The sequence below is a fragment of the Haplochromis burtoni genome, unplaced genomic scaffold, assembly GCF_018398535.1.
Source record: "Haplochromis burtoni strain Fernald_Lab_line unplaced genomic scaffold, NCSU_Asbu1 Contig_254, whole genome shotgun sequence".
Lineage (NCBI taxonomy): Eukaryota > Metazoa > Chordata > Actinopteri > Cichliformes > Cichlidae > Haplochromis > Haplochromis burtoni.
Window position 1 is genome coordinate 211,160 of NW_024582615.1, and position 12,576 is coordinate 223,735.

The window sequence follows — 12,576 nt, forward strand, 5'->3', positions numbered from 1 at the left end:
GTGTGTGTGTGTGTGTGTGTGTGTGTGTGTGTGTGTGTGTGTGTGTGTGTCCAAAGGAGTCTCTGTGTGTACATCTCCATCTACAGGACGTGCAGGAAAAGGCGGCTTTCCAAAACAGCATCACAGAGGAAGCATCACCTCACAGAGGTGTCAGGATGATTTTATCTATTTCCTTTTAAAATTCGGCCTCAGTAACGACGGCAAAATTGAACCACAACTTCTGTGACGCACGCTCAGTTGACGTTAGTGTGGGTTTGTGCATGAAAGCGCTTATGGACTTGTGTGCTATCAATGCAATCTAAAATCAATCTGCGCAGTTTCTCCATTGTTCTTCAAGGACAGAAGATCCTTTGGGGAGACATAAAGGTTCCACTGAACGCCTTCTGCTCTGGAGGGACGTCATTGATCTGATTCCGGTGTCTGGATAGCTGCTCACCAACAACCCTGACATTTATTCTTACATTCCCATAGTCTTAAAACATATCTTAATACTTAGGCTAGGGGATGTCAGATATTTTTGTCATATTTTTTACTGTAAAATATGCAAAAGGAAAAATATTTACATGTCCTACTAATGGCTAATAAGAAGTAACTCTATAAAAACAAATAGCTATCAATTTGCTACTGCTGAACTGTACTCCTACTATATTGTACACATTTTGCATGTGAATTAGCTTATTCATTTCAACATTTTCCCCTTGTTTTTCAATTTTTCCATGGCATATTGAAATTAGTATGACTCCAGCATTTCAGTTATACTCAAGGGTTCACGCCCTGTGAGATTCATTCAGACAGAAATAAAGATAAGGCGGAAGTAAACAAGCAAATAGCTGAGAGTGAGTTTGAACTCAAACCTTTTGTTTGGGAAAGAGCTGTTCAAACAGCATCAAGCTTAGAAACTCAAACCAGCAGCTCCCCATGGAGAGGTTTCAATTGTAAAATACTACCGAAGTCAAATACATCGCTTTTTTGGACGAGGACTTGAAGGAACAATGCGAGTTTCCACTAGTGTGATGTATATTTCTTCATCAGAGAGTGCAGCAAAAGTAATAAAGACATACCAAAAGTAGTAAAATTAACAAACTATCATTGTATGGCACCATCCTACAAACTGAGTGTGCTTGAAATTGTTAATCCTGGGCTGTGCAGCAAAGTTGCATCTTTAGAAAACGAAAAAAATAAATAAGCAAAGTTGTCTCACAGCTTCCTTTTGTTTAAAAAAAAATCCTGGTCTATCTAAAGACGTATAAAAGTGTCTTGTAAATTTGAACTGTGTATATTTTTCATAAAAAAAAAAAAAAAAAAAAGGTTTAAGCTACAAGACAGCAAGTCCTTTCAGAACATGTGGATCAGCGTTTGTTAAAACTAGTCTCAAATTCATCCGGTAATTCTATACACTTATGGTCAAACACCCCAATTCAACACATTTATGAGTACAATGCCGACATTATTTTTATTTATATTTATATAGCCACCTGTGACGGGTACCTCTCAAAAGACCGTGAGCTGCTGTAGCACAAAACCCACACCTCACTCTCTTGCTGCCAGCAAGATAAGACTGAATAACACTGGCATCGATCGCCGCTGTTACTAATCCTCGCAGCATTAGTTCATCTGCCAATACGTCAATAATTGAGCTGAACTAATGTAGAATATAAACACATTTACAGGGTACACGAAAAAGACATTTCTGTCCTTGGGAAGAACGAATATCATGGAAAAAAAAAAAAAAAGTCTTCAGCAACAATAGTGGAGAGAAGTGAAACCTTTAGAAAGATGGTGAAAAGCTGTCGAAGTATTTCTTCCAGAGACATTTCTTTTGCCAATTAGGCAGTGATTTTTAAGAAGATGGGGGAGAGAAAAGTGTCAAAAAGGACACATTTAATATTTTCTATCACTGATTGGCTGCAATTTTGAAAAATCTGCATCCATTTGATTTTAAAGAGACACTGGGGATTTTCCTGTGCCACGCTAGGAAAGAGCTGAAGGGAAAGGCACATTAAATACAGAAATTTTTATCCATTAACTAGCATGAATATCCCTGAAATTGTTTAAATGCAAATTTTCCGACATAATTGCTCACATTGCATAATCACAGAAAGTTGTTCCCTGGTCCTAAACATAGGCTCCAGTTACATGGACATTCAAATATAGCGATTTGGATACTCACAGAGAATTGTGAGGCACTGCGATGATACTTTTATCGACTATACACGAAGAACTGTATATTGTCCCATAAGAAAAGCTTTAATTTACATATAAAATGAGCTTGCTAGGATTACGCTAATGTAGGCGTTCAAAGTAATATTATTAATCATTTGTGTCGCAAAGAGTTGTGTCCATCAAAAGCTTGGCTAACACTGAATATAATACATTTCCCTGCAGCAGATGTACAATTCACTGAGGCAGTGTAATCTTGTGGGATGTGATGGTGGTGTTAAATGGACTCTGAGCCAAGCCTAAAAATGTCTTTAAAGAGCACCTACTGAGATGCTGACATGCCAAGATGTTGGCAGGAACTGACCTGGAAAGGCCCAAAACCGCCACAGACACACTGGGAGCTCCTTTAGTACAAAGCTTCTGCATAGAGTAGAAGTGTAGAGTGCCACCTCCATCCATTTTACCAGCATGACCTTTCATTTGCTGCAGAAACCAGCATTTCTTATGTCACTGCAGTCATCAAAAAATATACAAAGCATATTTTTAGGCGGCGAATAAGCACAAAGTGGAAAAGTATGTCACGTAAAGGCGATAAACTCCTGAAACTTTTTTTGTTAATATAATTAATCTCAAATCTTTTTACCTTTAAATATCCTCTCTCAGTTCATACTGAATATACTGTAATTTCTCCCTTTAAAATTCTTACCAGGATCTACGATTAAAAAAACCAAATGAATAAATATGATATTTACTTTTCTTTTATTTGTCACACAAAAATATATTAATTTGATATTAAGTGTGAATTTACAACTCCAAACTGAACTGTGTGTGCTAAGTAGAACGTTTGTATGCTTTTGAGAAACATCCAAGCATAACCTCAGGAAAATGAACCAAGTTAGATGCAGAATCTCAAGCTCAAAGAAAAGCAAACTTCTAATTCTGTTTCAAACTTAAGAAATTTGACTTTGAAATACTTACAAAGATTCAAGTCAGTGAAGTAATGAGCTTGACAAGATGTTCTGAGTGGCATTCTTGTAGTAAAAAGGGCAGAACATCACGGGAATGTGGCACACAGTCAGGCAACCTTCCACAGTAACAACTGCTAAAACTGTTAGATATCGAGCAGACTGTGCGTCAGGATTGTTGCACAACAATCAGAGAAACTGTTGACATTCTTTACTTTTCATTAAGAGCAGTTCTCACAATAAATTTGAAAGTCACCACATTGTTGCCAAGTGTGTGTCACAATTGAAAAGGCACTACAGTGGGGCAAAAAAGTATTTAGTCAGCCACCGATTGTGCAAGTTCCCCCACCTAAAATGATGACAGAGGTCAGTAATTTGCACCAGAGGTACACTTCAACTGTGAGAGACAGAATGTGAAAAAAAAAATCCATGAATCCACATGGTAGGATTTGTAAAGAATTTATTCGTAAATCAGGGTGGAAAATAAGTATTTGGTCAATAACAAAAATACAACTCAATACTTTGTAACATAACCTTTGTTGGCAATAACAGAGGTCAAACGTTTACTATAGGTCTTTACCAGGTTTGCACACACAGTAGCTGGTATTTTGGCCCATTCCTCCATGCAGATCTTCTCGAGAGCAGTGATGTTTTGGGGCTGTCGCCGAGCAACACGGACTTTCAACTCCCGCCACAGATTTTCTATGGGGTTGAGGTCTGGAGACTGGCTAGGCCACTCCAGGACTTTCAAATGCTTCTTACGGAGCCACTCCTTTGTTGCCCGGGCGGTGTGTTTTGGATCATTGTCATGTTGGAAGACCCAGCCTCGTTTCATCTTCAAAGTTCTCACTGATGGAAGGAGGTTTTGGCTCAAAATCTCACGATACATGGCCCCATTCATTCTGTCCTTAACACGGATCAGTCGTCCTGTCCCCTTGGCAGAAAAACAGCCCCATAGCATGATGTTTCCACCCCCATGCTTCACAGTAGGTATGGTGTTCTTGGGATGCAACTCAGTATTCTTCTTCCTCCAAACACGACGAGTTGAGTTTATACCAAAAAGTTCTACTTTGGTTTCATCTGACCACATGACATTCTCCCAATCCTCTGCTGTATCATCCATGTGCTCTCTGGCAAACTTCAGACGGGCCTGGACATGCACTGGCTTCAGCAGCGGAACACGTCTGGCACTGCGGGATTTGATTCCCTGCCGTTGTAGTGTGTTACTGATGGTGACCTTTGTTACTTTGGTCCCAGCTCTCTGCAGGTCATTCACCAGGTCCCCCCGTGTGGTTCTGGGATCTTTGCTCACCGTTCTCATGATCATTTTGACCCCACGGGATGAGATCTTGCGTGGAGCCCCAGATCGAGGGAGATTATCAGTGGTCTTGTATGTCTTCCATTTTCTGATGATTGCTCCCACAGTTGATTTTTTCACACCAAGCTGCTTGCCTATTGTAGATTCACTCTTCCCAGTCTGGTGCAGGTCTACAATACTTTTCCTGGTGTCCTTCGAAAGCTCTTTGGTCTTGGCCATGGCGGAGTTTGGAGTCTGACTGTTTGAGGCTGTGGACAGGTGTCTTTTATACAGATGATGAGTTCAAACAGGTGCCATTCATACAGGTAACAAGTGGGGGACAGAAAAGCTTCTTACAGAAGACGTTACAGGTCTGTGAGAGCCAGAGATTTTCCTTGTTTGAGGTGACCAAATACTTATTTTCCACCCTAATTTACGAATAAATTCTTTACAAATCCTACCATGTGAATTCATGGATTTTTTTTTCACATTCTGTCTCTCACAGTTGAAGTGTACCTCTGGTGCAAATTACTGACCTCTGTCATCATTTTAAGTGGGGGAACTTGCACAATCGGTGGCTGACTAAATACTTTTTTGCCCCACTGTACATCCAAGAGAACCTTCACTAGTGATGAGAGGTGGAGGTAGAGCTACGTGCCAAAACCAAACAAAGGCAAAGTTGAAGGGTCTGTAACTTGAGACTAAAGAAAGCACATCAGCTAGAAATGCAAACAAGCCTCGTTATGCGATGAATGAATATCCAGGTGGATCTCCCCATCAGAGGGTGTTAAAAACGCTTACTGCAGTGGGGACAAAATCTTCCAGTGTAGTCAGCCTGTGGTTAGGGACCAGTCCAGCTTGTCATCCAGTAGGACCTCCAGATATTTATGAGTTCACCACCTCAGTGTCCTGGCTATATACGGAGACTGGCAGATAGTCAGAAGATCTAGGCTATCCTATCTTCTTGGTTTTCGCGGTACTGAGATGGAGGCAACTCCTACTGCACCAATTCTGAATGCTTCAACAAGAACACCTTTGCTCTTGTTGCTCGTCTTCTGATCACATAATAGTGAAGCTCAATAAGTCTACACAGGAGTCAGGTATTTTTCCACAAAGCACAGCAGACAACATTCCTGGTAGCATCTCAATATTTCTCAACAGTGCCACCAAATCATCAAGGTTGTCTACTAGTGAGTTGACATTTCCCCATCAGAAGCGACAGCAGAAACAGCTTACACTTCCACCTGCTAGCCTTTAGTTTAGCTTAGCTCCTGCTCTGTAACCTTGGGAGGGCTTCCTGAACTCCGGTGGCATCTGACCCCAGTTTGCAAAGCCACAAGACTGTCCTTTGTGTGCAGTACTGGGATTTGCCCCCACTTGGTACACTGCATGATCTAATCTTTATATTATTGCCTATCAGTGGCAACCATAGCTTAGACCAGTGTTTCCCAACCTTTTGGAGCCATGCCACATATTTCACATTAGAAAAATCACACGGCATACCGCCAGACAAAAATGTCACAAAAAGCATATTGATAATTTTTTTGCTTTCTTCTGACCACTATTCATGCTAGAGCCTTAATCTGAGTCAGATTAAGGCTCTAGCAGATCTGGGTCAATGTGAGACCCATGTCACATTGACTACTTTTTCTTTTCAAATATTTATCTATTCCTATTACGCACTGCATCGCCTCACAGTATGACTATTATGTAATTTCGTCTTCGTCTTCTTCTGTTTTACTGGAAGTTGACAACCCATTTAATTAGAGCAGGTAGTTGTACTGCCCTCTAGTGGAAATAGAATGTAATTGTTCTGCCCATTACTCACGCCAGGAACCAGATAATCTTCCCCGGCACACCTATGTGCTGCAGCACAGTGGGTGGGAAACACTGGCTTAGGCAGGCCGTGAGAAATTTCACTATTTAACAGACGGCTTTCCATTTAAATCACAAATTATACTTCATATAAAAAATGTATAAACCCTTACTGAAGAGTTGTAATGGCAGTCATTACTACACCCTTCAACACTTTGCGTGTACAGAGTGAGACTTGCATCAAATTATATTTCATAATATAAGAATGTAAAACAAACAAACTTACGGAGGAGTTGTCATGACAATTAGTATGGCTACATCACTCAGAAGTTTGTATGCAGAGAGTGTACAGTTCATCCCACTTTAAAACTGACAAAGTAATTGAAAAAAGTGATAAAAGCAAGGTACACAAGCAAAGAGTTTGTGCAAGTCAGAAATGAGTTTCTTTCTTCTTTTTTTCAAACTGAGATGAGATTACGAACATAAAAGAATAAACTGATTTTGAGAGTTTTATTTTCTCAGAAGTTTGGAAGCTGCAATACATGTTTGATCTCTCCTTTATCTCTCTTGATCTTCTCTTCTTTGTCTTGTTTTTGTCTCCTTTAGTGCCGGTACAAAGTATAGCTGTACAGTATAAATCTTTTCATTGCTTTCCTAGTTTTTCTAGAATAACACTTTAGATATGAATTATCTTTTGAATCCCCTTTGACATGTGTTGTAGAAAGTCTTCATTATTATGCCAGCGGACTTTATAAATTCAAAGTATTCATTTTCTGATACAAGTAGTTTTCTTGATATATTGTAATTCATCTCTTGCCTTTCCTACGTGCTATTTCATGTAATAGCAAATAAGCTTAAAGTACTGTGATTAATTCCTTTTCTACCCAATATTTAAATCATCTTCAGTGACTCTTTCTGCTTTTCAAAAACTGTAAGCTACATGGTGTAATATAAGACTCATTTGTGAAGAAATGTTTTTTCTGTAATTTCCCTTGAGGATCATGTTGCATAATGTATACTGCAGGCTGGATAAAAAAGTCTGAAAACCTGTTGTTTATCCAAGGTAATTTCTGTATGAATTTTGCCTGGTGAAGTTCTTATTCACAAAGTTGTGCACAAATGAAGTAAGCTCAAGTGATGGACAGTGTGTGAGATTTTCAGCTATCAAAAGTCAACCACAATAAATCAAAATGTTTTTTCCCTTCGCTAATGAACACAGAAAAATCCACGGGAGGAATTGTATTTAACAACTGGAAGGATTGTAGTGGTCAGAAGTTTACATAAACCCATCATGGCCATGAGTGTAACAGTGATTTGAAGCTTTTAATGACTTCCTTGAACTGTTCTTTTTCCCAGCTGCAGAGTGATTGTACACTTTAATGACTTTAAAAACAAGAATTTGATATTGAAGTTATAATTTATTATATATTTCCTCTAATCTGGATTACTTCTGGGTTGTACTGATACATAAGGTATCTTTTTTCCTTTATCAGCCAGTATATCCGTGATGTACTGATCAGCCATATCACTCACTGTATTTCTATGGCTGCCCCTCCTTGACCTTCATAATGCCTGTGCACTTGTCCTGTTAAATGGCTGTTCTTGGTTCCCACCACACCCAAGGGCTTGCATATATTACAGTGTCTTTACATTACAATATAAAGCAAACGAGCTAAACTGGTGCTAGAAAAATTAAACTGAAATGATTAATATCCAACATCTCACATTTATTTTTACACAAATCTTTACACAACAAAGGCACAGAAACATGTACATCATCTATGCTTTCAGCGTTTGCCGCAGTGGTGTGGTAATAAAGAAGCAGTACAGAGAAGTAGTAGAACAAGATAACAGGACTCATAACTACTCTTTTAAAACTCCACCATTGTGCAGGCACAATAACCCTGAAACAGCTTTCCCATGTAAATTTTTTTAACCCAAATTAGAGTTCAACGATTTTTCCATTGTGTGGTCATGCTGTCTTCCATGTTATCAGAGCCACTACTGTTGGTAAGATAGAGAGCGAGACACACTTGGGGACTTCTTCCCCACTTCCCCAAGAGGAGAACCTCATTCAGACTTACGTCCTATGAATTACTGACTTGCAGTTCTGCTAATTTCATTCAGCCCATTTAATTTTTTCCCAGGCACATCGTCCTCCTCACACTGACTGGCAAAACAAAAAGGTGGGAGATGTAGCAGCAACTCTGAAAACGTACATTTCCATCGAGCTCTAAAGTCCAAGCAACAAGCAAAAAAAATCCCTAATTTAGTTTTTTTTTCCTTTTGACAATTTCTTTCACTTATCAAATTCCAGACTAACGGGAAGGCTGAAGCCTATCCAAGCTGTCACAGGGCAAGAGGTGGGGTACATGCTGGACAGGTCACCAGTCTGTCTCAGGCAGAACACAGAGAGAACAATAATTTACACTCATGTTCAAAGACTAGAGAGCTGCAAGCAACAACTTAAAGTCCTGAGTTGAAATTCTCAGCTGTATGCGGAGAGGCTATGATGAAACTATCATGAGACAGATAAAATTTTATATGAATAACCAATATGAATCTAGTCATACTTTTAACACCGATTATAAACATTTATAGGATAATAAGCTGAATATCAGTTCTTGGAAAGTCATGGAAAATCACTGGTGAGGGAAAGCATACCTGTACAAAAAGTATGACCCATAATAACACATTATGGAAACAGGTGAACTTTATGCAGAGTCTGAGATGAGTGTGTCATTTCACCTCATCAAAATTCCAACAAGCTGCAGTATTTACACTAACAAACCAGAACTACTTCACAGGCATCATTCAACTAGAAAACACATCAAACAACTCCAACCTCACATCAAATTCTGTTTGATATTTCATGTCTCACATTTATCATTTATGTTTCCTTTATTTTGTCCATCCCATTCAAATCAATAAAAGCAGGCTGTATAACAGAAACACCTCCCTGCATAATGCAATACAACAGCACAAGCTGCAGCTGCCAAAATGATCTTACTGTTGAAACAACACCTTCTACATCAAATCAGCGCTTTCATGAAGAGAGAATCCATTTTAGATAAGTGAACACCGTCACATAAATATCGAACAGATGGATACTCAGGACATGACACAGCCATCAGACGCCTTTATCATTAGCGACATTCCCAAATATGTTTTTTCCTTTACATGAATTCTCCTTTTTCTAATGATAAAAAGCTATTCCCAGTAAAGCCCTGTGTCATTATTGCAAATGCTTGAAAATTATGCCAAAATGTATCAAAATAGCAAAATGAAGAGAATCACTGTTACCGTGACAATGAGGAGGATTCCTTTCAGGAGGGTGAGCACTGAAGTGATTGGCTGAATAACTGTGTGGGCCAGTAAGATAGCAAGAGTCAGGGTCCAGGTGAAGACTGGGATCACATAGATGTGGCTGTGGAGAGAAAAAAACCCCATAACACACATAATTAAACTCTATGCTATAAAAATCTGCACAATTTGACTGTTGACTAAACACAAGCGCTCTGCATTGATAGATAATCAAGATGCAAGTCTAGTACTTCATAAGCTTGTGGTTCAATTAACAGTCATCCTCCAAAACAAACACCTGTTTGCTGCTTATTAACAATGAAAACATCTGGAGTTTTAGCAACTACTGTTGACTGAGGGAAAACACCTCCTGGATATTCACTGTCACAGCCAAAGTAACCAAACATACAGTAAGTCAACAATTTTGTAAAACGTCCAAACAAATTATTGAAGTTCATGCATTATTATACTTAAAACTGCTCTTAGCTACTTCACTGAAACAGACATTTTTCCCAGTAGATGCAACTTAATACTACTATTAATCCACCACTGCATACACAGAGCACAAAATACATTTTATAGTAAACTTTATGCAGTGCTTAAAGTTACTACTTAAGCTCTAGATTAAATATTCAATACAAACGCATCATATTTATAATATAAAATAATTATATGCAAAATGACCAGATAATGATTGTTTTTTTTAATATTATTTAAAAAATGTGTTGCAGCACATAAAGCTGCAATAAAGGACAAAGACTTATGCAACAGTGCAAGAATACAACAATAAACCTCTTTCGTTCTCAAAACAGGATATCAAATACTGCTGTCAGAAGCTGGTTGCCTTTTAGACAAGGACCTTCAGCCTACCTACTATCTATGTAGAGGACAGTACCTTAAGATAAGGTACTAAAGTACCTTCATGAATTTGACCTGATGTAAAGATGACTAGTAATACAATTAATGAGAGCAAATGGTTTAAAAGTGGGGATCTTCCAGGCAACTAGATAGCTAACAAGTATAAAAGTACTCAGAAAACAGCAAAAACTGCTCTGCATACAATTTAAAGTCCTGCAGTTTGTTTTTCTTTGTTTTCAGTGAATACATTTTACTAAATGTTGGATTAGTTTTATGCAACAAACTTACTTTGCTAGGCTTTAATCAGCCCCTTCACAACAACAACAACCATGTACACCGAAAAGAAACAGCAGTTAACTGTACAATACAGCATTATATTTAAAACTGTATCCTGTACTGTAGACTTAGGTCTGTTTGCATGTTGTGCAGTCACAGTTTTCCTTTCAATTCAATTCAGTTTTATTTACCAAGTGCCAAATCTCAACAACAGTGACCCCCAAGGAGCTTTACACTGTAAGGTAAAGACCCTACAATAATGGAGAGAAAACCCCAGATATCAGGCAAGCCTTGTTGGACAAAAGACACACTGTGGAAGAGAGCCAAAGAATAACAACTAAGGTTTAAATGCAAAGTAGCGTTAAAGAGTGAAAAAAAAAAGGTGAGAGAAGAAACGCTCAGTGCATCATGGGAAGCCCCCAGCAGCCTAAGCCTATTGCAGCATAACTAAGCAACGGTTCAGGGTCACCTGATCAAGCTCTAAATATATGCTTTGTCAAAAAGCAACGTTTTAAGCCAGTGGAAGGAAGGGCAGCAGTGCTTGCCTTATCAAATCTAAGAATAAGCATAAATTAAAACATACCAATGTAAGGCAATCTTTTTCCGACAGAGCTGTCATAAAGCTCAGCCACTCAGACGCCAGCAGCTCAGTTACGACCTGCCCTCCCTATGAAAACACAGCTGGCATTAGCAAGTAAATAACCCTCAGTGATTTAACCTCGCAACAGAAGAGTTTGGTCTTGCTAAGCATGGCTAACATGTGTGATGTAGATAAGATGGAGTTTGAAAAAGCTGTTAATAACTCCCTTAAGGCATTAACAAGGAATGCTGTGACGATGATGGAGATGAAGGCAGCTCTGACCATGTCCATAAAACTGGTAAGTGGAGCAGGTGCAGGCTCAGCAGTACTTTCAGACTAACATCTATGAGAATGACTGAATGTCATAAGCTTAACTACCTGTTTTGCCAGCAGCCCACCTTCATTTTTCATTCATATTTTAATCCCCTCGGTGGATATTGACAGTTAACCATGTCACACTCTGCACAAGCCTTTTAATTCAGCTGATTTTTTTCTAAATGAATATTTAATATACCAAGACGTATGCCTGTATTTCTAAGCTCATGAACAGTTTTTTCTTCATAGATATGTGGTTCTCACAGGACAGCCAATACAAACGAGTGATTTCTAGATTACGACACTGAACATTAAACAGTATTTAAAATGAGCTCAACCTTAAACATATGCAGTAGTAATATACATCCGTTTAGCAGTGCTAGAGAACATTTTTCTGCAGAACAATTATTTTTACTTTCAATATTTTAAGCACAATTTCTTAACAATACAGTTTATGTGTAGTGAGGTGTTTTCAGAGTCTTATTGCACAGAGGGGTAATGCCTCCATGAAGCAAAATGAAATAGCCTATCAGGTTTGGTCAGTATGCTTATTGTAAAAGTAACTGTTGCTACAGAATTTTCAGCTTCAAGTGCAACATGATCAGTTCAGCCTCATTTGTGACAGCAGAGCAACGCAGAGAGGCCTGTGCTACGAAGCAGGATTTTGGCTCATCCAGGTAACTTTAAGGTTAACCCTGGGTTTTCTGTACTACAAAGGCAGTTCACGACTTATCAGGGTAAATCGCCATGGCACATGCTGTAGCCCTAACCTGCTTCTGAGTAGGTTAAGTTCAAGATTACAGATCAGCACGTGTGAACCCCCCCCTACTCAGCAATCAATTCTCCAGAAAATAGCATCAACATTCCTGGAGGATCCCTCGGAGGATTAGGGAGAGTAGGAGGATGTAAAGTTTTTCAGTTGTGTCTGAAACCTTTGTGCTTCCCTGATGAGCATCATTAATACATATAGATTCTTAGACACAACTTTATTATTTGATTTTTTTTTT

General features: G+C 38.8%; 1 protein-coding gene across 3 annotated transcripts in view; it reads right to left on the bottom strand.

The window, feature by feature from the left end:
* Window positions 1-12,576, bottom strand: part of si:ch211-51h4.2 — a 90,759-nt gene that overhangs the window by 52,024 nt on the left and 26,159 nt on the right. For all 3 annotated transcript variants that reach the window (XM_042227323.1, XM_005938619.3, XM_005938618.3), the window contains one exon: window positions 9,541-9,664. In XM_042227323.1, the coding sequence (XP_042083257.1) occupies window positions 9,541-9,664 (124 nt within the window). The remainder of the gene's footprint in view (window positions 1-9,540; window positions 9,665-12,576) is intronic.